This window comes from Diabrotica undecimpunctata, chromosome 6, assembly GCF_040954645.1.
Source record: "Diabrotica undecimpunctata isolate CICGRU chromosome 6, icDiaUnde3, whole genome shotgun sequence".
NCBI classification, from domain to species: Eukaryota; Metazoa; Arthropoda; class Insecta; order Coleoptera; family Chrysomelidae; genus Diabrotica; species Diabrotica undecimpunctata.
Window position 1 is genome coordinate 136764540 of NC_092808.1, and position 27050 is coordinate 136791589.

Below are 27050 nucleotides of genomic sequence, written 5' to 3' on the forward strand. Positions count from 1 at the left end.
TTGTTTGAGACAACGAAAATGAAAGTAACGACGACAATCATACCATTGACAGTGATACCAATATATTTCCGTCTGATTATTCCGATGAAGATCCGAACTATGTTTCCTCAGGATCAGAAGCCGAAAACGAAAATTTGAATCTATCTGATAACAAGAGAAGTAGTGTGTCATTGGACAGACTATCCTAAAAAAGAAAGTGAAAAGTGACAAAAAAGGTTAAGATACTAAGAAAACGAATGGATTGACAAAAAAGTCAAAAGAGAACTTAATAGCGGTCTAGAATATAAGAACTGCAAAGATAGGTTTATACCTCTGCAAAGACGATGAAGGTTCCTTATAAGGATAGTTGCAGATATAAATGTAATAGACTTATATCTGCAACTCTATATTATAAATGTAATAAATTTATTATTGGTAATGTCGAGAAACAAATTTGCAAGACAATGTTCTTGAATGACAAACAAATAGTGAAGCTGGTACCATAGAAGCAGATAAGAGAGGAAAACATAATACTAGACCGCAGAAGATCCCGAATAGTGTAAAAGATAATATTGTAGAACATATAAAATTATTTCCACTTGTACCTTCTCATTATACAAGGAAGAACTCAAAACGCATGTACCTAGAAGAGGGCTTAAACATATCTGTAATGCACCGAATGTATGTGGAATATGCCAAACTCAAAAAATGGGATGCCGTCGCTATAGTTAGACAATAAAAGGATACTCTAAACTTACAATTGAACATTGCATTTTTCAAGCCTAAGAAAGATCAATGTTCAGTATGCAGTGCTTATAACAATACAGATCCGGGGAAAAGAACTCAATCAATCGAGGAAAATTACAATAGCCATGTTTTCAACAAAGACATTGGAAGGAATTATCAAAAACAATAAATCGTTTTTAACAATATGCTTCGATTTGCAGAAGGTATTATAGTGTATTTTTATGTATGAGAGAGTAATAAAACAATAAATTATGTATGCAAATCCCTAAACTGTTGATACGGGTGACTCAATGAAAAACAGATATTTGTCAACAAGTTTACAGAAGTATATAGGAAAACAATTTTAAATTGAGTATGACCACCAGGTATAAAGGTTGGAGCAGAATAGAATACAATAGTTGTCAGGCTTACTAATCCCTAAATAAGGTTGCCAGTGTCGGAGTGATGGAGGTTAACAGGTACTAATGAATTTGCAAGAAATGTAAGATGTTTATTTTATTGGTTATATATAACCAATAAAAGTTTAATAAGTACCTACCTATTTGCAAAATAAAGTTTTATTCTTTAGATAAAATAAAACGTTTTATTTTATCTATTTGCAAAATAAAGTTTAATTCTTTGCCTATTTGCAAAATAAAGTTTAATTCTTTAGATAAAATAAAACGTTTTATTCTATCTGCATGAGTGCATTCCACGAAGTAAGGGTTTCAACAATCAAACATTTAATTCTTTAATTCCAGGAATCTATTACAGTAATTGGCTAGATAATTACCTTCTAAACTTATTCCACAGAAAATGTGATAGTGGGTTTTTCCATTTTGTATATAGGAAGGTCCAAGTGACGTATTCAAAATTCTTAACAGTTCACTAAAAGTAGGTACTCCAGTTGCAAGGTGCAGTTTATTGTGTATACTAGTTATGGAAAATTTGGAAGTGCCGTGTAAACGCCGAAAAATTGGTCCTCTAACAGTTAATGGAAAAACATTAATATTTAATTGTTTTAAATCATTTACAGACAAACGTTTATGTGAAAGTGTTGATGAGACCGTTGAGTTAGTTAGCAGTACACTTGGTGTTGGGAAATCTACGATTTACAGAGTTATTAAAGAAGAGAAATGTGGTAGTTTTCAAATGCCACGTAATGCTCCAGGGAAACCAAAATTTCAAATAGAATATCATTTTAAAGAAGGACTTCGACGGAAAGTGCATGAATTCTTCTTTAGACAAGAATGTTCAACATTGGATAAAGTTCTTGTCTCAGTTCGAGATGATAAGGATTACCCAGAAATGAGTCGAAGTACGTTATGGAAACTTTTAAAAGAAATAGGCTTCCGCTGGAAAAAGAATCCCAGAAAGTCTATTTTATTAGAAAGAAGCGATATTGTCATATGGAGAAGACATTTTCTAAGAACCATAAAGGAAATGAGAAACCAAAAAAGAAAAATATTTTATCTTGATGAAACATGGATCAACGAGGGTCATACACCAAATAAATTTTGGCAGGATGAAACTGTTACAAGTCAAAGACACGCTTTTGTAAATAACTTATCTACTGGTTTAAACCCACCATCAGGAAAGGGACGCAGGCCGATAATAGTACACATTGGCAGTTCAGACGGTTTTGTTGAAGGTGGTTTATTAACTTTTAAATCAACTCGTACCGGTGACTACCATGAAGACATGAACGCTGATGTCTTTCAAGAATGGTTCGAACAAATGATAGATCTTCTTCCTAAGAACTGTGTAATAGTAATGGATAATGCAAGTTATCACTCCAGACTTATAGAAGGACTGCCCACAACCAAGTGGTTAAAAAAAGACTTGCAGAATTGGCTGAGTTCAAAAAATATTATGTACCATCCCGGATCTATAAGAAAGGAACTTTATTCGTTGTGTGCCCTTCATAAAGAAAAATTTAAAAAATACGAAATTGATGAAATTGCCAAAAATCGTGGAATGACAGTACTTAGATCCCCACCATATCATTGTGAATTAAACCCGATTGAACTGGTATGGGCACAGATAAAGAGTGAAGTTTCAAGAAAAAATACCACTTTTAAAATTCATGATGTTAAACAGTTGTTTTTGGAGGCCGTAAATAATGTAAAACCTGAAAACTGGGAAAAGGCAGTAAATCACACTATTAAAGAAGAGGAAAAAATGTGGAAGCTGGACAATATTACTGATAAAATGATCGAGCCAGTTATTATAAATCTTGGTTCTGAAAGTTCATCTTCTGAATCTGATTTGGATTTGTAACAAGTAGCTGTAAGTTTTATATTAATATTTTTATTCATCTATTTAACATACCTTAGACGGTTTTAAAAACTCTTTTTCTCTTTTGTAATTTTTACAAATTAAAAAAAATGTGAATTTTTTAAAACCCTTTTTAATGTAGGCCAGTCAGTTCTAATATAGTGTGTGATAAAAGAGGTCACTTTTGTTTACATACACATAACACTTTATAACACTGAAATAATTCATTTATTTTTTACAATTATTCAAAGTAATTTTTCAATTAATCTTGAGCACGCCCATGGAGTGGTCGGAGCTACCAGTTAAAATTATGCTAATTACTCTCTCGTTCATAAAAATAAACTATAGTAACGCCCAAGTCAGAGGTAAGTAACTTTTATTTACACAAGACCTTGCTTATTTGCACAGACCATGTGTCAAACCTAATGACGACCTAAGATATACGAAAAAAATGCAGTAAATCATATCTGGGAGTAAGAAACTATTTCGGTTACTTAGCATAAAACAATGGATGAGACGGCTGCTGGTAGGGAAAGTATCGTTAATATTTTTGACATAATGAGAGCCAACTTCTGCAAGTAGACACCTTTAAGACACTTTAATTTATCGTTTCTTAATGCATTAAGTACCTACAGGAATAATATAATTTTTTGTAATTAAAATTTATCATTCATTACACAAACTTCATGGAAATCAGCCACGTAATCACGATACATTTTTTAACATGGCAACAAAAATATATTCGTGGTGCAACCCTGGAAATGGAGATGGTAGTAAAAGTATATTTAATTTGATGAACGTGACGAATTTGTTTTTTGTTGTAAACGTTTACGTGACCAAATGATTAAACACATTCAGGCGTTCTGAATGTCGGGCAATTATAAAAAAGGGATTTACGGCAGCTGTACAAACAAGCAACAGATATATAAATATCAAGTTTATTTCGCTTTGATGTTCAAGGATTGTCAAAGTTTTCTGACCTTTTTAAAGTAATATTTTATGTATATAGATAACGACGTTTTGTTGACTTATTGCAATCCCATGTCTAGAGTATATTTATTATAATGCTCTAAAATGCTCTAAAACTAATTTTTTTGTTATTTTTTAGCCTTAATAGCAATACAAATAAAGAAAGACAAGAAAGAAGAAAAAAATCAGAATAAAAATCGTGTGTACTTTTAAATAAAAATAAAACAATAAAATTCTTCTAAACTTTAACAAGATACTACCTAATTAAGCACCTATAAAACTTCTTAAAAAGTACCTAACAAAAAATAAAAATTAGGAAAGCAGATTAATGAATTAAGGGCTCAAATATTCCACCTCCTTGTGCTAAACGGTAACCAAATCTGTCATATAGATTTCTCCTTATATTTTGGAGTAGAGCTGTTGTAATGCTTGCATAAAAATGAAGTATTTTTGCCCTTAATTCGACTAGGTTTGTGGCCCTTTCAAACTGATGCCTTTATATGTTTTCTTTGAGAAAACCCCAAAAAATGAAATCGTTAGGCGCTAAATCACAGGATCTAGCGGGCTATTTAATTGTACCAGTGTATTTATCAGTCGACCAGGAAACGTTTGATTAAGGAACTTAATAGTTGCTCTAGAGTTGTGAGCCGAACACCCATCCTGTTAGAAATAAATCTCCTGAAAATTAACGGGAAGGTGTCGAACTACCGGAATGATCTCATTCTGTAAAAGTTGTAAATATTTGGGCCTGTTTAGGTTTCCATCGATAAAAAATAGACCGATATATGGTCGCCTAACATCCCAGTCCAAACATTTAACTTTTGCGGATGCTGCGTTCGCACTGCAACGCTGAGGTGCTTATTTTTCCGAGAATAATACCTTGCAACGGATGGATTGTGTTTTTTATGTAATGAAAATGAAGATTCGTCAGAAAATTAAATATTTTTTAAAAAGTGTACATTTTCATTCTGTTTATCTAACATAATTTCACAAAACTCCATCCGCCTAAAGTTATCTTCCGGAAACAGTTCTTGTGTTGATTGTATCTTAAAACAGTGATACCCATTCCTTTTGAGAACTCGCTGGACAGTTCGAGCATTTACGTTAACTTCCCTAGCAATTTGTACACTATTGCAGGGTACACTAGCTTCCACAAAAGCACAAATATCAATATCCCTGTTTTGACGCTCCTCATCGATAGGTCTAACACGTGGTTCATTACCTTTATGACTCTTTTTACAACTGTTTACACATCCCGAAGTTTGAAAATGTTTAACGGTATTTTTAACTGTTGTGACACTTGGTGGGGGACTATTTTCGAAGGCAACAATAAATAAATCTATTACTTCAAGTATCGAATGACCCTGGAAGTACCATGTTACAAGTTGCACTTTTTCTTAGACGGTGTACAAGGTTATAGGAATTTTAATAATTATTATTTGTTTATTCTTTCAGAACTTCATTTAAAATTTTTAATGTCAATGTGACAATAACGACAATTGGTACCTACTGTGAAATGAATATAGAAGTGGAAATGTCACAGCGATTGCAATGTGTTGTATGGTCAATAAAACAATGTCGTGATTTGTCTACCTAGGATTGCAGTCTGGTAATGTTGTGATATAGGTAGAATATCAAGTGCAAAACAGAATCAGAGTCTCTTTCATTTAATCATAAAACAATAAAATAAGTACACAGACAAAAAGAAAGTTGTTATGATAAGAACTACTGAGTGACTGAGTGAGAACTACTTTTCATACTGAGTGGAACAGCCAAATGGCATAAATTCTAAAATAAATCAATAGGGGCGTGTTAAAAAAACGCTCAAACACGTCGATTGGTATTTTTAGTTGCGTACTTATGCAATAAAAAATTTTCATACAGAGCGTTTCATGTAACAGTGGCCAATACTATCTTTTTATTTTAAAAATAATACCCTATATTTTATTTAGTTTCTGGATTTTTCTCTGATCATTATTATTATTATTATTATTATCCATACGACTCACACTCCCTCTAGGGGGAAAATTCACTCATCCCAGATACCTACGGTATCAAAAGGATTGAGCTGTGGTGGGACTCTTTCCATGTTATCGAGTCCTAGGTGACTTGGTATGTCGGTGTATCTCCCAAAAATTTTCGTACTCTTCTGGACGTCGAAAGTAACACAGCTTTCTGCATAATCCTATATAGATGTTCATTTAGACCCAGCTTTTTTATGTTTTCTAGGAAGCTCTTCGGGATGACTCCAGTGGTAGAAAGAATAATAGGTATCGTCTGGGTACTTTCCATTTTCCATTGTCTCCTGATTTGTATTTCTAGATCTGGGTATTTGGCGATCTTTTCGTTGTATTTAACACGTAAATTATTGGTGTTGGGTATCGCCACATCAATAAGTGTTGTTTGCCTAGTAATTTTATTAACTAGTATGAGATCGGGTCTATTCTGGGCCACTGGTTGGTCTGTTAGCACAGTGCGGTCCCAGTATAGCTTGTAGTTGTTATTTTCAAGCATTCTATCAGGGACGTATTAATAATAAGGAAGATGGTCGGTTTGGAGAAGTCCCAGTTCGTCAGCTAGTTCTTGGTGGATAATCTTTCCTACTGAGTCATGACGTTCCTTATAATCAGTACCGACAAATGCCTGGCAGCCATCGGTAAGATGTTGGATGGTTTCTTGGGCTTGGCATCCATATCGGCATTTGTCATTTGGGACTTGAGGATCTTTAACAATATATTTCAGGTAATTTTTAGTTGAAATAACCTGATCCTGAATGGCAAGTAGGAGACCCTCAGTCTCGGGAAACATCTTTCCTGATGTCAACCAATAGTTCGACGCTGTATTGTCGACATATTCTTGGCTGATCTCATTAAGATGTCGCCCATGCACAGGTTTACTCATCCAGGTGCACATTTTGTCTTGCTTAGTCAGGTGGTTTATGCGCATTTCTTGTTCCCCCAGTTTAAGCGGCGTCGTATCATCTACTGCGCAAATTGCTCGATGTAAAGTAGATGTCTAAGCCTGTACCTGAAAATAAGTTCTTAAATTAGAAATTTGTTTATTCAATTGCTCACCTATATCCATAAGTCCTCTTCCCCCTTGATACCGCGGTAATGTTGTTCTCTCTACTGCACTGCGTGGATGATGTTTTTGCGCCTTTGTGAGAACTGTTCTTACTTTCCGCTGAAGACCCTCTATATCCGTTTTTGACCACTTTATAATACCAAATGAGTAGCTCAGCGCGGAACAGGCGTATGTATTTAATGCCTTAAACAAATTTTTACTATTAAGATATGACCAATTTAGTTGTCTTACTCTTCGCACGAACTCCGAAGTTATTATTATTATTATTAGTATATAACTAATAAGGACAGAGAAGCGGGCTCCTATTATGCCCAAAAACCAAAAGAAAAAAATAAAAAATATCCTTATCAAACTAATACCAATTATAAATTTAAGTAAATTTAAATAATTAAGTTTATCATACAAAAATTGAATTGTGAAAAAATAAATAAATAAATAATGCTGTCCGAAAATAACACTAGTTGCCGATATGGTGTCTTGATCCAAATTGTTCCAGATATTAAAGATTCTATTTGGCAAGAAGTTCACTCTGGACCTTGCAGTTGTTTGTTCCCCTTTTTAATTTATATTGATGGCCTCTTAATCTTTCGTCTTGATTCAAAGTGAATATGGTGCTTAGGTTCCCAAAATTATGTTTTAAAATACGGAAGGACACAATTGGGTCACCTCGAAGACGTCGCTGCTCGAATATCGTAAGATGAGCCATGGATACTCTATCTTCATAGTTAGGTCTTACACGGCCGTATGCCAGTCTTGTGGCTTTACGCTGAACATTTTCAAGTAGGATTTTATCGCGACTGAGATCTGGATTCCACACTGATCCGGCAAACTCAAGAATAAGCCTAACGTATATTGAGTAATGCTTCTTCTATGCTTCTTCTTCCTTGGATCCTTCCTTGCTGAGAATTATTATACAAGAAAGGATCCAAGGAAGAAGAAGCATAGGAAGAAGACGTATCTTCTGGCTGAAGAACCTTAGAGAATGGTTTAACTGTAGTTCACTACAACTTTTCAGATCAGCAGCCAGCAAAGAGACCATAGCTGTTATGATATCCAACCTCCGATAGGAGATGGAACTTTAAGAAGAAGAAGAAGATATTGAGTAAAGTTTACTAACAGAGGTTAGAGATATAAGTGTAAAACATTTACGGATCAAAAACAGTTTCGAGTTTTCACGTTTACACACCGACACTCTGTGATCAGATCAATTTAAGTCACTATTAATTATCACTCCGAGATCGTTGTGGGAGGTTACCAAGTTTAAGGGATCTCCATTAATAAAGTACGGCAGTGATGGGTTAATTTTGCCAATATGTAAAACAACGCATTTTTTAATACTAATCGGAAGTATCCATTCTAAGGACCATTTGAATATTGCGTCAAGATCTTGTTAAAGAACATGTTGGTTAATAGTTGGATTTACATATAGTTTCGTGTCATTACCGTAAATGAAAACCTTTCTGGATACAATAAGCGAAAGATCACTAGTGTAGACACAAAAAAGTAGCGGTCCAAGTACTGATCCTTGTGGGACTCCACTTTTGACTGGCTTATCTAGTGAGTGGTCTTCCCCAACACGAACCCTGAAGTATCTGTCGAATAGAAAATCTTGAATCCAAATGTTTAACTTTCCGCGGATACCATAGTGATCCAATTTAGCTAGTAACCGACGTTTTGGAACATGGTCGAAATCTTTGGAGAAATCTAAGTAAACTACATCGATAGGAGTCCGATTGTTTAAAGATATTGACCCATCATTTACACAATGAAGTAAGTTTGTGATCGTTAAAGGACCTTTGATAAAGCCATGCTGTTGGTAACAGATGACATTTTATTGACGAGGAAACTCAGACATAGCTTCCGAAATAATCGATTCCATGACCTTGCCGACAATAGGAACCAGGCTGATTGGACGATAATTATTGCAATCAAGTTTATTTCCTTTCTTGAATATAGTAGTAACCGAACGACAGCGACGTTGGTTTTGCACAGACTCATAGGTGTAGTCCGTAGAACCAGATAGGTTTGAGTATGGCTTTGTATAGAAGAATTTTGTTTTGGATGTTAAGTTTTCATTTACGTTTAAGGAGCCAATACATTTGCCGGAATTTTAAGTCGAGCTGCCTTTTTTTGGTCACGATATGTTTCTTCCAAGTGAGACGTTGGTCAAGATGGAGACCAAGGTATTTAGCGTCTGTTAGTGTTGGTATTCTTATATTTTCCATTCTTACAGGTGGGCATATGTTGTGACGGTTGGTAAATGTTATTTGAGTTGATTTTGTTTTATAGTTACTTTTGTTCTCCATTTCGTATACCAATCACTAATTATGTTCCGATGATATTGCAGGTTTTGTGAGGCTTGTATGGGAACTTCATTTTAGCTGTAGCAATACAGCTAGTATTGCTACGTCATCAGCAAAGGAAGCGATTGCAGTATTATTAGTATATCGGCTGTGTAGAGTGAGAAAAGCAGCAGCCCCAGAACACTACCCTGCTGGACTCCAGAGTTGATAGGACAGGTTGGATTGTTGGTCTTTGAATTTTACAGGGAAATGTCTATTTAATATGTAGGAATTATGTAAGTAGAAGAAAATAGTTACTGGATAGTGTTATTTCTACTTTGTAAAGCAGACCTCTGTGCCAGACTTTGTCAAACGCTTGCGAGACGTCTAGAAACACAGCGTTGCAGTATTTCTTTTCTTTAAGACTTTTTAATGTTTTATTTATGATTCGGTGGACTTGTTGGATAGTGGGAGAGGGACATAGTCTATTGAATATATATAGATCTATTTTGTTTCTAGATCTTTGCTAGGTTCTCCTTGTACGTCGTTTTTCAGCAATTAGTTGGCGAATGTGCGGTATGTGTCGGTTTGCGTTCAGTTCGTGGCGTAGATTGCCATGCCGCTTTTTGCACAAGTGTGGTGAAGTATTGAGTTGCTGTATTTACGTCATTGCTTTTAGAAGACTACGACCTTTTGTTGTTCAGTCTTCCCCGGCTATGAATTTACTGCCACGTAATTAAAAGAAGGCTTTGTATTCATCTGTGGAGATTGCGTGACGAGGTGGGCTATACATTGCAGATATGTTAAAGTGCCATGGCCTTGCATTGCTTGTATTTTTTCAGTAACATTCACTTGAACATAGAATTTTAAAATTTTTAAATAATTTTAATAATATTTGATCTTCATAATGCAAAATACCGTAGTAATTTTACGTGAGAAATTTTTGTGTAACAATGCAAAAACCTAATAATGGATCTGCTATAAAGGACTACTATATATTTTTTAGTTTTTGTTATTTTGTTTTCCAAATATTCATCACAGCTTAACAAAAAGCTCTAATTAATTACTTGTATTCACTAGAATTTGCGCTGGTGTATTAGGTGTTTTATATCTTGTTTGGTAGGTAATTAATTAGGTAAAAAACAAGATAAATGATCCGTATTTTTCATCTGCTATATTGGTAGATGCTTTTTACTTTAGTGTGCTTAGATAAATTATGAAATATAATCGGAATACGCGAAGATCTTAGAAAATTCGGTTTTAACAAATGGATTTTGCTTTATGTAAGTTGAATGCAATATTAACTATAAAGTCCAAAGAAATAAGATAAGAAATAAGTATAAGATAAATAAGTAATAAAGAAATAAGTTTTAAGAACCTTTATTTATCAGTAAAAACTAAACCATTTTTAATAATTTTGAAGGTAATAATTTGATAAAACACGTTTAAAGCTTTAAAATGACGATTTACAATAATATTAATTTACTAATTTGTTGCTTAGAAAACATTTTAATAACTATTTTATAAATAAACCTGACATTAAACAACCAAACTTATATGGAATCAGTATGTATTTCAACCCAATATTTATTTCTTTTGAAAAAACTTGTTATTGTTGCCAAGAATAAAGGTTTTTCTTGAAAATTAATAAACCGATTAAACAATCAGATAACACAGCTCGGTATGTTATAGATTATTGGCTCAATTGTACATTAAAGGAAAATAAATAAACTTACTTTTGCGTTCAAAAACAAAAATATTTCTTATATGGATACACCAACAGTATCTGTAGGTCTGGCTTCATTCGGATATGCATAATTAATTCTGAGTTTAGAAATAAATATGTTTGTAAAAAGGAAAAGACAGTTAAGATTTGATTTCACGTACAGGGCGCTTGCGCATCCGCTTATACGTATTTCGGCCTAATAGGCCTTATCAGACTGGCTTTCGCAATTGCTCTGAACTAGAAAATAAATCTTTTCTGTCTTAGGAAGCAACTCTAACATGGCTTCGTATAGACGCAATGTAGCGACATCTGATAATAAAATCGTAAACTAATTTTCGAAACTAAATTCAGAATTCAGCTTTAATCTGTGCCTTCTAAGAATTGCAAGGCAAAACAGACGTTGATAAAGATGTTATGAGAGACATGGGGAATCTAAAAATTGCATTCCACATCATATCTTCTCAACTAAGCAAAATTCTTAGCGAATTGGTTTCTAGTACTCGTACAGAGTATTTTTTTTTTAGCCCTTTTTCTATCCGAATTGTCGAATAAAGGCCTCTCCCATTTCTCGCCATTCATCCCTGTTGTGTGCTAGGCGTTTCCACATTGGTCCTGCGACTCTTTTGATATCGTCACTCCAGCGCATTTGAGGTCTTCCTCATGGTCTCTTCGCATTGTACGGTCGCCAGTTTCCGACTTCTTTGTTCCATCGTACATCGTACATCGTACAGAGTATATCGAAATAAAAAGGAAAAGACAGTTAAGATTTGATTTCACGTACAGGGCGCTTGCGCATCCGCTTATACGTATTTCGGCCTCATAGGCCTCATCAGAACGGCTTTCGCAATCGCTCTGAACTTGAAAATAAATCTTTTCTGTCTTAGGAAGCAACTCTAACATGGCTTCGTATAGACGTAATGTAACGACATCTGATAATAAAATCGTAAACTAATTTTCGAAACCAAATTCAGAATTCAGCTTTAATCTGTGCCTTCTAAGAATTGAAAGGCAAAACAGACGTTGATAAAGATGTTATGAGAGACATGGGGAATCTAAAAATTGCATTCCACAACATATCTCCTTAACTAAGCACAATTCTTAGCGAATTGGTTTCTAGTACTCGTACAGAGTATATCGAAATAAAAAGGATGTTTTCTCCAGGATACCCCATCTTTTGCATATTAAAAGAGCCGCTCGTTTACCGTATTTGTTTCAAAATATTTTTAAGTTGCAGGTTCCTCCCCAATTTTCAATTCTGTTTCCAATTCTACCTCCCATTCTTCTTCTGTATCTGTGTTGTGGTCACTTTCTTCAAACCTGTCTGATTCTAGCTCGGTTTTCAAATCAATATTTTCTTTTTCTACTTCATCATAGAGCTATTGTAATCTTTAAATTTCTGTTTAATAAGGATCCATTACTGAAATCTGAAATACAAGAGAAAAAAATTAAAGGCTGGAACATTAAACTATATTTATATATAACCATAGGAATTAAAATACTTACTCTATGTAGATTATACTTCACAAAAAATAGGAAAATAAATTTACTTGTCGAACTCACCAAAGTTACCCAAATAGTCGGGTAGAGTCTAACCAAAAGTGCAAATAACTAGCGAACTATTATACACTAATGCAAACCCCGTTGTTCACTGTTGTTCAACATGTGGACGAAAAGGTACTGACGAAATCAGCAGAGTTGCTAGGCCCAAAACATTCATTTCTCCAAATTGTGTTTTAAAAGTTGCCAGATTTTGAACAGAACTCCCCAGATTTATACATTTCAGTTTTTAACAAATCTTCTCCTAAATGTATGTAACCCGTGTTGCACTGTGTGCTGCCTGTCATGTAGGTTACCGATATTATATTCGGCCATATGAGCTTTCAACGCTTCTTGTTTGTTTCGAGCTTCTGTCATATGGCGTATATTAATATTATACACGGAATATATGACATATGACACAAGCTTGAAACAAATGAGAAGCGTTGTAAAGTAATATTGGTGACACTGACAGGCATAGTAATTGTTTTTGATATTATTGACAGTATCACAGTTATTAAATAGAATTACAGGAAATGACAAATGACAATGCCTCATGACCCCTAAGAAGTCTTGATACTTTTATTTGTTTCTTGTAAGTCGGGGAACCCCGGACTTATACAGGTGGTTAATAATAGATGACAGTGTCAGGGAACCCCAGGCAATATCATTGTTCGTGGTAGCGCCAATTCACCAAGCTGTATTGAGTATAGCCTGTATGTGGAATCAGTCACCGCGATCTTATCTTGTTGAAGTTTTTTTGATATTCACATAATTACTGGACTTTCAAAAATAACTGTTTTTTAGTAAATTTAATAACATATTAATAACAAAGACCAAGATGACAATATACAAAACAATATATAGACCTACAGTGATATATGGAGCAGAAAATTGGATATTAAACAAAAGACATCGGAGCAGAATTCAGGCAACAGAGATGAAATACCTCAGAAGAACGATCGAAGTAAAAAGAACTGATAGAATCAGAAATAAAGAAATAAGAGAAAGACTCAAAATCAAACCGATACTCGAGTCAATCAAGGAGAAAAAATTGGCATGGTTCGGACATCTAACCCGGATGGACAATAATAGACAAGTAAAAAGAGTGTGTGACGCCAAACCAATAGGGAAGAACAGAAGAGGAAGACCCATTAAAGGATGGAACAGTGACATCTCGCAGATACTGCAGAGTAAGGGTAAGACTTGGCAGGAAGCAACACAGATGGCATCCGATAGGAAGGAATGGAGAAAGTTCGTTAAGAGCTAGGACACCTCAGAAGACTGTCAGATATTGTAATTTAATGAATTGTATTTTAAACGGCCCAACACCGAAAGGTACAAATAGGTCTACTGATTAAGTAAGTAAGTAATAACATATTTTAGCCAGTTTGATTTCCCAGTTTTTCCCCAGTCCCCAAAAGATTCTCAATTTTCCCCAGTTCTGAGGAAAAATCCCCAGATCTGTCATGAACGCAGCGCACACCGACATAAAATAAGCAGTGAGGCATTAGAAATAAATTGTCTCTGGTCTCACAGGTTTCACCCGACTACTCAAGGGTTAATTTTTATGTATTGGTGATTTAATTGCTTTAAAAAAAGTATTCTTTGACTTCGTATTTTGTTTTATTTTTAATTTGCTTGAAATAATAAGAAATACCAGATGATTCCATATTACTTTGATTGTGTGTACAACGCAACAGGTTTCATATTTTGCAGGGGGCAATGTTTAAGCCGTGTTAGTTTTATTTCAAAGATCGTTTATTATAGCAAAGTTTCTTTTGCAACACCTTTAGATGGGTTACTCTATACTTAGTGATATATTCCGTGACAGAGACTTTGGTAGTAAATCTCTTGATGTACACTAGTGAACAGATATTCTTCACGCATATTCTTCACAGAACGAAAGTGCCACCCAGAATTTAAGCATACATTTTAGAATTTACGAAAGTTCGGAGCGAAAAAATCCTACTTAAGCGTCAAGTTTATGGGTAAGGCATTAAACTTGGTATATACTGCATCATGGTTAGATAGTATCATCATCATCACTGGCTCGACAACCCTTTTTGGGTCTTGACCTGTTCCAGGATTCTTCTCCATTTTGATCTGTTTCGTGCTTTTTTTTCTCCAGTTTTTTATTTTTAAGGTTGTTATATCATTTTCTATTTGTTCTCTTTAAGTATCTCAGCTTCGGTCTTCCTCTTGCTTTTTTTCCTACTGGCATCTGTTTGAATATTTTGTTTGATATTTCGCCTTCTTCCATTCTTTCTACATGTCCTATCCAACGCAGCCGTCCTGGTTAGATAGTACCGCATTAATAATTGTAGAACGGACATCAAGGGGTGAGTAATCTAAGACAATATAATCAATTATGGTAGATATTGTTTTAGTAATTTTAATAGGAGAATTAGTGAGACTGTAAGATTCGAATATATTTACCAAGGACAATTGGGTAGCATAGGCAGCAACGTAATTAATATTAAAGTCACCGCACTGAATTTTCCTGATTTTATTGGGTAGGTCATCTAACCAATTTAGCATGTTCTGAAAAAGTAGTTCCGTGAAAGACTCAGTCGATCTATTAGAATGTATATATTATGAAATGAACTGATTGTGAACTTCTATCCATCTCAGAAAGTTTCTACGGTTGCCCATATAGTGACTAGAAAATTATAAACTTAAAATACGCTTGCCGATTTACTGGTGCTAACAGAACTAGATCAACACCATCGCATTATCACATTCTTAATCGCTCATCAAAGCAATTGGGACCAGTACATTAATTTAATTTGATTACCTACCTATCGGCCATCAATGTTGGCTAGACCTCTGCTGGCTTGATTAGTTCAGTTTGAAACCTTCCGAAACCTAATTCAGTTATCAGGAAATCTGATAACACCGGGATTCAAAGTGACTAAAGGACTAAGACAAGGATGCTGTATATCCCCAACATTATTCAAAATATACCTCGAAGCAGTACTCAACAAATGGAAGAAAAAATGTACGAATATGGGGATACCACTAATAGACTTAACTTTGTACACTCTGTGCTTTGCGGTTGACCAGGTCATCATCGCAAAGGACTCTGAAGACCTTAGTTACATGAGTTACATGAGGAAAACTATTAGAAGAGTTTACAGAGTTGGGTTTGGAAGTGAATATGGAAAAAAACTGAGTACATGAGTATCGGAGGAGATCAACATAACCTTCTCGTAGAGGAAAATCAAGAGATCAAACTATGTGATGACTACAAATCACTAGATCACAAATGACTACAAAACCTAGGAGTAAAGATCACTCAGGACGGAAAATTAGATGCAGCCATTAAGGAACGAAATATACAGGGAAGGAAAGGCATAGCCTTACTGAACAGCGTACTGTGGGATAAAAACATCTCTAAAGAAAATAAAAGAAGAATATACAACACCATAATAAAAAGTATCACAACATATGGATGCGAAGTGTGGTCCCTAAAAGACAGAACATAGAAAATGCTTAGAGCAACAGAAATGGACTTCTGGCGCCGCTCGGCGGGAATCTCCAGAAGCGACAGAATAACAAACGAGACAGTTCGAGAAATCATGGGAGTTACACATAATATTGTTGATGACATAAAAACTGACACGTAACACATGGTACGGACACGTAAGAAAAATGCCGGAGAATAGAATACCAAGACAAATTCTTGAATGGCAACCAAGAGGTAGGCGGAGACCAGGAAGGCCTAGAAGAAGTTGGAGAGAAGGAGCTGATAAAGAAATCAGAGAAAGAGAACTGGAGGATGATCTATGAAACGATAGAATGAGATGGAGATTGGAGATTGGAAATCGGAAGACGTCGAAGAAAAGAACGTTGTAAACCGACATTATATAAATATATATATATATATATATATATATATATATATATATATATATATATATATATATATATATATATATATATATATATATCAAACCTTCCGAAAATGGCTTTATATACCTTTTTTTACCTCATATTGTAGAAATATACACTTGCAGTACCGTAAAAAGAGTATCTACATACATAAATAATATCTTTATATTAATTAACCTTTACAACTTCACCTGGCAGGCAAAATCCAATTTCTTAAAGTTAATAATAAAAGTAATAAAAAAAGTAATCAGGAAAGTAGATGGAAAAAAGCAACAAGATCGTAATGTAATATCACACTTTTTTATTGAGCTGATAAAAAGTGTAAGGAGAAATCTAAAATATTTCCGAAAATATTTTTTAATTTTTCAATCAGATAATGAAAAATTGGAATTTTTAACGATATTGTGATACTCTTATTTAACTACTAATTGATTTTTAAGTACTCAAAAGGTTATTCTTTCATATATACTGCCCGGCATAAGTTAGGGATATTGCCAATATACTGGTAATAGTACTTCATTCTGCATCACTTATTTGTAAGCAAACAATTAAAAATTATTATAGTTTTTTTAAACATGAAAATCTGAGACATTCTAAATATAATTATGCCAAAAAACCATTTAAATTGTTGACAAAGCACCTGTACAGCCATTTGAAAATGACCTTTTTTTCTCTCGAACGGGATAAACAAATAGAATTGGTTAAAACCTGCCTGACTAATTAGGCTCATCTTTCGCAAATATAGTAACTACATAAAAACTTACAAAATGAAAGGTGTTTTAAATGTTTTTCTTGTTTATTTTAATAATTAAAAACAATTGAACAAAATTATTACTTTCGGGTTTAACTTGAAATAACTTTTTTGTTTATAAACATTTTTTAATTTAGAAAATCTTATTTTAAAGAATGCGTAGTTTTTTCACAATATTGAAATGGAAAAAAATGTCGCTTTTTTTGCTTAAATGTTAATAAAAAAACCACATTTCGATAACCACGAGATGGTATGCCTTTTCTATTGACTTTCCTCAGATATTCAAGTTGAAAAATAGCGGAGGAAATATATCCTGTGGAAGTAAACTATAAACAACTTAACTAGTTGTAATTGTTGATGTAGACAAGTGACTTAACTGATTTATACAGTTGTATATTTGTTGTATTATCGTTTATTTAATTTTTAGCTTATGCCTCGCAGTTTATTTGCTTATAGTAGATCATTACCCTCTTCTTCTTCACTGGCTTTACAACTCGGGTGAGTCTTCGCCGCATCCACTATCACCCTCCATCCTCTACGATCTTGCGCTTCTATTTCCCATTGTTGTACCCCAATTCTAAATAAATCGGCTTCAACATCATCCTTCCATCTTTTTTGGTCGGCCTACTGATCTTCTACCATCTGGTCTTTCAAAAAACACTGTCTTTAACACTCTGTCATCCTCTGATCGTACCACGTGACCTGCCCATCTTATTCGGTTTGCCTTGATATGTCTAACTATGTTTTCAGTTCCATACAGAGTCACCAATTCAGCATTGCGGCGTCTTCTCCAATCCCATGTGAATTCATCTCTTTGAGGGCCAAATATTATTTTAGAACCTTTCTTTCAAATACTAGAAGCTTATTGATTTCCCGCTGGTTAAAAGTTCATGTTTCACTGTCATATGTAATAATTGGGCGAATAATCGACTTGTACAGTGTTAGTTTAGATTTTCTTTTTAGCAGCTTTGATCTTAATAATGTTGAAAGGGAGTATAATGCTCTATTTCCCGCAGTTATCTTTGCTGAGATCTCTTTTTCTATGTGGTTGTTCGCTGTGATTATCGCCTCCAGGTATTTAAACACCTTTACTACTTCGATGTTGTGATCATTAATACTGATGTTCTGCCTAACTGTTGGTTTTGGATTTTTGGTTACTACCATGTATTTCGTCTTTTCTTCATTTATTAGGAGACCCAGACTACCTGTTTCGAGCTGTGAAAATACTTCTCTCATGTCTCTTGTAGAATGTGTGACTGTATCTATATCATCAGCAAAGGCCAGCAACAGTTTTGATCCTTAATCAGAAAATTCCTTCTGTCAGCTTAAACGATATTTTGCTTATTGCATTTTCTAAAGCAAAATTAAACAGCATCGGCGACAAAAGGTCCCCCTGCCCAAGTACTGAATTTATACCAAATGGCATCGATGTTCTGCTTCCTATCTTTACTTGCGCATATGAGTCTGTCACGCATATTTGCGTTAATTTAACCAATTTTCTTGGTATTCCCATTTCTAACATTACTATCCACAAATCGTTTCTTTTTATGGAATCATATGCTTGCTGGAAACCTATGAAAATTTGGTGCACATCGCGGTTGAATTCCCAGTTTTTCCTCTAATATTTGTCGGATGGTAAATATCTGATCTATAGTTGACTTTCCAGCACGAAAGCCGCATTGGTAGTCGCCTAGAATATCTTCCGAATATCGTCTGAGTTTCTCTAGCAAGATAATTGATAGCACTTTATATGATGTGCTAATAAGCGATATGCCTCTATAGTTTCGGAATTGTTCTTTGTTTCCTTTCTTATATATGGGAATTATACCGCTTGCATTCCATTCTTTAGGCATTTTCTGTTGTTGCCATACTCTCAGAATGATGCTATACAATTTTTGGTGTAAAAAGTTTGCTCCTTTTTTAATAAATCTCCATTTATGCCATCATTTCCTGGTGCTTTATGTTCTTTTAGAGACGCGATCGCATTCTTTACTTCCTCAAGTATTGGTGCTGGTATTTCGATATCTGCAGAATAAAACGTAATATCTGCTTCCTTCGTCTCACTTTCAATATTTAGTAAATTCCGAACGTTCGACGATTCCCATTTCTATCATTATAAGTTCACCTGCTTCATTTCTCATAGGCTGTGTTACTCCAAGACTTGCAACTTTTCTGACTGACTTCACTTCACTAAAGAATTTCCTTATTTGATTCCTCTCGCCACCTCTGTCCATTTCCCGGATTTGCTGTTCTAGGTAGCTCCTCTTTTTAGTTCAGAGTAGTCGCCTTGTTTGTGCTCTTGTTCTGTTAAAATCTGCTTTGTTATCATCTGTGGGGTCTTGTAGCATTTTCATTATTGATGAATGAGGACATGTCATTGACGTCCTCATGTCCTACCATTGATCATTACTCTCGTCATAACAGCAATTCTGCATAAGATGGCTACATATATATTAAACAAAATATGTCTAATTATGGAAAAAGATCTGGAAATTTTAAATCCACTTTTAACATGAGAAAGGAAGTAATAAGATTTGCTGCTAGCCTAAAAAAAGAAGAATCTGAAGATAAAAACAATAAGAAACTAAAGATATTTAAATTTTTGCTAAAAGTAATGGTTAAAAAAATTACAAACAAAAGTAAGGGCCACAAAGCAGAAACAAAGTTAATAAGTACTGTAAGGAAATACGAAAATAGGTTAATAGGAAAGACAAATCGAATTATCTGCATTAACTCTTGAGCAGTCGAATGGAGCTTATGAGACCAGCGACAAGAAACTTATAAGTTACATAAAAACTTTCAAAATAGCGTTTTCTAAAAGTTTCTATCTTTATTTGTTGCTATGGAAGTTGCAAAATAAGTCAAAAATTTTGGTTTTATATAAATGTTAATAACTTTTTTGAAAATGAACTTATAACATTTATATTGCATGGAATGCTGTGTCTTATAGTACTTAAAATATAGTCAAAATTTCAAAGTGATCGGTCAAATATTTTAAAAGTTATTTTATTTGTTTATCCCAAATTATTTTTTTTTGCAACAATATAAGTCAGAAAATTCTATAGTTTTAGTAATTTTAAGGGTAGTTTCTGGAAGAAGAAGACTTGTTCTAATTACATTAAAAAAAAAAAATAAAAAAATTAATTATAAATATTGCAAAATAATTTTGCAAAAATATGTCGTTATTTTACTTATAAATAATTAGAATAACTTTTTAACCATTGCCTTTTAAAATAATTTTTTTTTATTTAAAAAGCCTAAATTTTTTCACAAATTTATAAGAAAAAATAATTGTACTAAAATAATTTGGGACAAAGTTAGCCTATTTTTTTATTTAATAGGTGATTGTATGTAGGTAACCAACTATACAGATATCCGATTCAATGGTTCATAAATATAGAAAGCAGATATGTGCAGGATGTTGGATGCTTTATTATTACATAAAAAGATGTTAATTCATGTACGCGAGTGTGTATTTGATACATAAAGTGAACAGAATAATAATTGGTTTCTGAACAGAACATTTATTCTGTTCACTTATAGCTTTTTACTGATGATTGTCCGATGTGACTGAAAACGTTCTGAATGAAAAAGTTTTAATTGTTCCTGAGTAATTTAAATTTTTAATAATTATATCATTTTACATCAGAAGATTTTACTTCTTTGTAAGTTTTTTTATACTATGGTATACAACTAACTACCGCAATTGATCTCCTGTTATTTTCTTTTATTTCTTTCGTAATAAAAGATCCGCCTTTAAAATCGTATTTAATTGGAGTAAAATCAAAACTGAAATACGAATATCCCGATCACTTTCAGTATTACGTAAAAGCTGAAAAGGACAACATAATATATTTTGTTTTCCTAATTTTCTCGTTGCTGAGACAAACAAATAAAACGTTTTATTGTTTCCTTTATGGTTTTATTTACCTACTGATCGCACCTGAAAAATTGTGAATGTAAATATTTTTCAGCAATAAAATCTGCTTATTTAGGACACTAACCCAATTTATTTGATCGCTATTTTATTATAATGAAAGCAGAAATTAATTCGAGTTGAATAAAAGGTAACCTACATAGGGGGAGATCCGAAAATTAAAAATAAAAATTACTTAATTTGTCTTAAGAATCAAACAATTCTAATTACTCGTTTGAAAGGAATATACTATCGAAACTAAAGTATGTCTGCCTATTTATAAACTGATTTTTTTTATTTACACACATGCATCATCTGTTATGTTAGGTTAGGTTATCTTAGGTGCCCACAAGTACTAACCATAGACATATAATACGTAGACTGAGTGCTGCAATATGAACCCGTTCCCCCTGTGCGACTGGAAAAAATGCCCCAGAAGCAGTTCCTGCATCTCTTTCTAATCGGCGTGGTTTATTGCCCACGTTACCTTTCCACTATCAAACACAAGTAAGCAACTTAGATATAACTTACATCTTACATGAGACTACAAGTTCTTATGAACACAATCACGTATTACAATCAACAATATCGACTCAATATAAACGTTAAGAAGACAAATCTTATAATAATAAGCAATAAAAGGATAATAGAAAGTCAACCAATCCCCTGTAGAAAGTGACGCACTACAACTACCTCGGCACCATTATAAATGAAGAATGGACCAACAACCAGGATATTAGAGCACGCATCGGAAAAGCTAGATTAACCTTCAATCAGATAGGGACCTTATGCAAGAGTCACAACCACTTTCTTGATACAAAAGTAAGAATGCAGCGATGCTACGTCTTCTCTGTCGTTTTTTATGAAGTTGAATCGTGGACCTTGAACGAAGATATGTGCAGAAAACTGGAAGCATTTGAGATGTGGCTATATCAGAGAATACTTAAGATCCCGTGGACTGACCGAGTCACAAATGGGGAGGTCTTCAGAAAAATGAATAAGAACCGAGAGGTACTGACAACCATCAAATCTTGAAAGTTACAATTCTTCGGACACATCATGCGAAATGAATCAAGATATGCTCTTCTTCAAGCCATCCTGCAAGGAAAAATATTTGGAAAACGAAGGAGAAGGAAGAAGAAGAACATCTTGGTTAAAGAATCTCTGAATCTGGTTCAATACAACATCTGTGCAGCTTTTCCGCGCTTCTGCAGATAAGATAAAGATTGCCGTGATGATCGCCAACATTCGTAACGGATAGGCACATCAAGAAGAAGAAGAAGACATCTGACATGTTTGATGTAACAAGTTGACTACCTCTATAACGAGAACTGAAATGGCAGACTAATTACCTCGTTATAAGCCGATTTCGTTATATCAAACAACAATAATACTGTGCATACATATGAATATGTAGTTTGCTAAAACATTAACTTCCTATAGTGAAGCCATTCGGAGCAATATAAGATGCTAAACATGATATACGTTAAAACAAAAAATCTGTAATCTGTAAATTCTTATAAAGCGTATTTTCAAGGATAACATAAACTATTGCTTCTGCTATTGGAAGAAGTCTGTCATTTTTGACTACTTTAAATTGTCCTCCAGTATCATTCTATTATATTTTCTAAAGACGTGAAACAGTTGTATGCTTCTTCATTTGCGTTTTGTCTTTGGATAAAGTTTCTTACAACGTTTACAGCACTTTCCACATCTTGTCTGTAAGGATCTTCTTATTATTAGGTGCGAATGGTCAATCCCCTACACTGACTTGTAAATCATAAATTTTAAATTTCCGACAACACAATATGGGTCGATAGATTAACAGAAGAAGTTTGTTGCGGGCGGCAGTTAAAAAGTATATTTATTTATAGCCACGCCCAGGCAAAAAACGTAAAAAAACACGTTTTTCGATCTTATTTTCTTTCGTTCTAACCAAATTTGCCTCGCTATAGAGGGTTATAGTTCAATAGAAATTTCACGGGACATCTAATGTACCTCGTTATAAGCGAAACCGTGTAATAACCGTATTCGTTATAGCAGGAGTATACTGTATATATATATATATATATATATATATATATATATATATATATATATATATATATATATATATATATACATATATATATATATATATATATATATATATATATATTATATATATATACATATATATATATATATATATATATATATATATATATATATATATATATATATATAAAGAAAAATCAGTGACAGATTCGCATCCTCTTTGTCCAGGTTCAATAGCAGAAAAAATACCGCGTACCTACCACTCGATTTGTTACATCAAATATGTAAGTTATATTTAAGTTGCTACCTCACTTGTGTTTGGTAGTGGAAAAGTCACAAGGGCAATAAACCCGCCCATTAGAAAGGCTTGCAGGGACTGCTTTTCATTATTTTTCTCTGTCCCACTGAAGAAATGGGTGTACATTGCAGCGCTTATTCTAGGTATTATGTGTCTATGATACTAACGGAAGAAAAACCAGACTTGGGAAAACTAAAAAATGAAATGCAGAAATAGAAAGTAAGTACCAAGTAGAATTGGAGAATAGATTTATAGCCTTAGAAAACCTCTCACATATATACATATTCAACAGTCTTCCGGGTTGAACCGTATCGATTATCATTGCGCCGAGCTTTTGACATCCTCTCTGATATCCTCTTCAGGGCTTTCGAGGTCTCAGTCTCTCGATCCCCCAGACACTACTGAACTGATCAATAACCAATGCATTACTACTACTGGAAACAAACGACGGTTCATTTCATATCCTCCGTTTCATCCGTTTTATAATTTAAAGTGTTTTTATTTTTGTAAATGTGATATATCTCAAGAAATACTCTACTTTTGAAGTTTGGTCTACTGTGCCAAAATGTGAGCTTTGTTATAGTCTAGCATATGACCGGTATTTTTATAGTGCTCAACTACTGGACACGTATTTTTTTCCAAGTGGCAATCACTTTTATGTTGTGTGATGCGTTGTTTTAGCCGTTGTGATGTTTGGCCAATGTAGCTATCTTGACATCGTAGACAAGGTATTTCATAAAATATATAAAATATACAAGAAATATATAAAAGCAATGTTGTTTAGACATTAAAACTATTTATTATTACCAGGAGCTACTAAAGCTAACGGTCTTTCTAGGCAATTTAGACATTCACAGACTTGACAACTTGGCAACCGCTCGTGTATCGAGCGGGCTACACACAAGGCAAATTACTAAGCAATACTTATTTTATATTGAAATTTAGGTTTATTGTTATGTTAATATTTTACAGCCCACACAGAGAATATGTCCCTGTAATTGTGCAGCTGTACAACTGTAAGTTTTTTGTGGATTAGGTATATATTTGCTTTTTAGTCTCCTGAAATTTTTTGTGTGTTTTCTAAAACAAACAAACATATTTCTATTATACATACATGACATGTAGTAAACATATTTCCTATACATGTTTCTCTTTTGTTTCAGGCTGCCTACGTAAGAATTTCTTATAAACTAAGAAATCGATTCGCAAGCGGTTTTACTAGTGATGAAGGACATGGAAATCGACGGGAACTTCGTGGACGCCGTCTTCATAGAACTAATCTGCTGCTAGGGTCGATTGCCGTCATATTTTGTATAAGCTGGTTGCCGCTTAACGTATTTAATTTGGTAGCAGATCTTTCGGCAAATGAGTCTTTTACTTCGCAGCCAATGATGGTAAGTAAAATACGAAATATAACAGTAACAAGAAATTATTTAATACTTAAATAACTAGTATGTATATGCCTAGTCAATATATAAAATACACGAAAAATATTAAAACTGCCAATGGCCGCTATTTTTTCTGAATAGAGCGCCGAAGTCTGTTAGGCCATTCATCGATCGGACGATATCCATAGGTCCATTTTTGACAACTTCTATCAGTATAAGTCACCAGTTCAAAGTAGTCGAGTAGATTAAGGTCTGGGCTGGCTGACGGCCAATGTTCACTACTAATAAATTCGAGTAAATTATTTTCAAGCTACTGTTGAGTTGTTGTCGCCTTATGCGTAGGTTGCAGAGTCTTGTTGGGATATCCATGGTATATTTTGGAACATATGTGGTTAAGAAGCTCCACTGCATTTGTTAAAATCTTCCGCTGATAATTATTACACAATTTTTAGAAAATTTTTACAAAATTTTTACAAAATATTTTAACAAATTTTTTACAAAAATAGAAAGAAGCGACGCCGTCATAGGACACTTCCCACCAAACTATCCGTGAGGCAGCAAAATATCCTTGTTTGATTCTTGGCACCAGTTTGAGAACTTCCTTAAATAACCAAGCATAAATATATCGTTCTGCTTATTAAAAGTTTTCTTTCAGACTAATTTTTCTATTTCTAAAGATGATACCGTTGTAATGCGCTTTACCGTATAACGACAATAGTTATATTAATTTTTTTCCTATTTTGTTTTATTGCAACAATAAGGCGTTGTCTTGTTTATCGAGAACAAGTCCCAATTAGAAATTCAAAAATACGAGCTCTTTCTATTCCACACTTATGAAGAACAATGACAGCCATACGGTTCTCTATGTCTGTCAGCTCTATCGTAACGGCTTAGGCTAGACTGAAATATTTTGGCGCGTTTATAGTGTAAATGTCAACAGTCAGTAATGTCAACATGATAACTTTAAGCTGCGTTCAGTTTGCTTTCTTTCAAATGATAGACGAATTGAGTCCTAAGGTTAATAATAATAATAATAATAAAGAGTTTAAAGTTTATAAAAATCATTAACAGAAGTTCTTTGTTACAGATTTGTTACGCTGTGTGTCACATGATGGGAATGTCTTCAGCCTGTTCCAATCCCATTCTCTACGGTTGCCTCAACGAAAATTTCTGGAAGGAGTTTAAAGATATCTTGTGTATAGAATCCAGTATTGACACACCCGGCAATTCTAAAAAGGTGTCCTTTCGTAAAAGTTCCCAAAAATCGCAAAACAAAAGTAAGCCAGATCTAGTGACGGGCGCCATGGATTACCAGCCGTGTAACACCGTTAGCACTGACATGACAGTGTTGACCAAGTGCTAGCCTTGGAGGAGTGCATATGTAAATAGTAACAATTGTTTAAGAGACGATAAAACTATTGACTGTGTGTGAAACATAATACGAAGGGAGTTTTGTAACTTTACAAGAACTTTATTAATGACCAATAAGCTAAGTAGTGCACATTACCAGAACAAAAATTTGTATGTTAGTTATACATTTTTGGTTTCAATATATAAATAATATTTTAATATTGAATTCTTATTTCATTTAGTTTATTTTGATTAAAATTTATTTTATGTAACAATAAAACACTGAAAACTATGTTTTCAAAACTTCCACAAAATTTATTTTTAACTCTTATAACTACAGCTGTTTCGGCTGATCGCCTTTCTCAAGTGATCTATTTTTGACATGCGTTTACACTTTCTAGTCTCTAATGAAATAAGTTGAGGAGGAAAGAACTGTTCGTCTCAAGTTGGTCATTCAGAATTATATCTGTGTTTTTTAATTTGTTGATTTCCATAGATGCTACCAAAGATAGCTTAAGGCCTTTATTTTGAATGTGAAGAATTTTAAATTCGTCATTAAAAGAATGATTATGATCTAGAAGGTGAAGTGCGTATGTAGAATCTGTTTTTTTATTATTGAAAGCCCTTTTATGTTCTGCTATTCGTTTATTAAAATTTCTACCAGTTTGACCGATGTAAGTTTTTGGGCAGTCTCCACATTTAAGTTTGTACACACCACTGTGTAAGTGTTTTTTATTTTGGCTCTTGAAAGCTGGTGTTATTCCTTTCTTTTTTATGTGTTTGGCTATTTTTGTTGATATTTTGCCTGTATATGTAATCGAGCAGAAGGTACTAGGT

General features: G+C 33.8%; 1 protein-coding gene across 1 annotated transcript in view; it reads left to right on the forward strand.

Annotated features, from left to right (window-relative positions):
• Positions 1-26432, forward strand: part of NPFR (Neuropeptide F receptor) — a 355628-nt gene extending 329196 nt beyond the window's left edge. Inside the window, exons 6-7 of the mRNA XM_072535514.1 lie at positions 24639-24869; positions 25951-26432. Of these exons, the coding sequence (XP_072391615.1) occupies positions 24639-24869; positions 25951-26226 (507 nt within the window). The 3' untranslated portion in view covers positions 26227-26432. The remainder of the gene's footprint in view (positions 1-24638; positions 24870-25950) is intronic.
• The last annotated feature ends 618 nt before the right edge of the window (positions 26433-27050 follow it).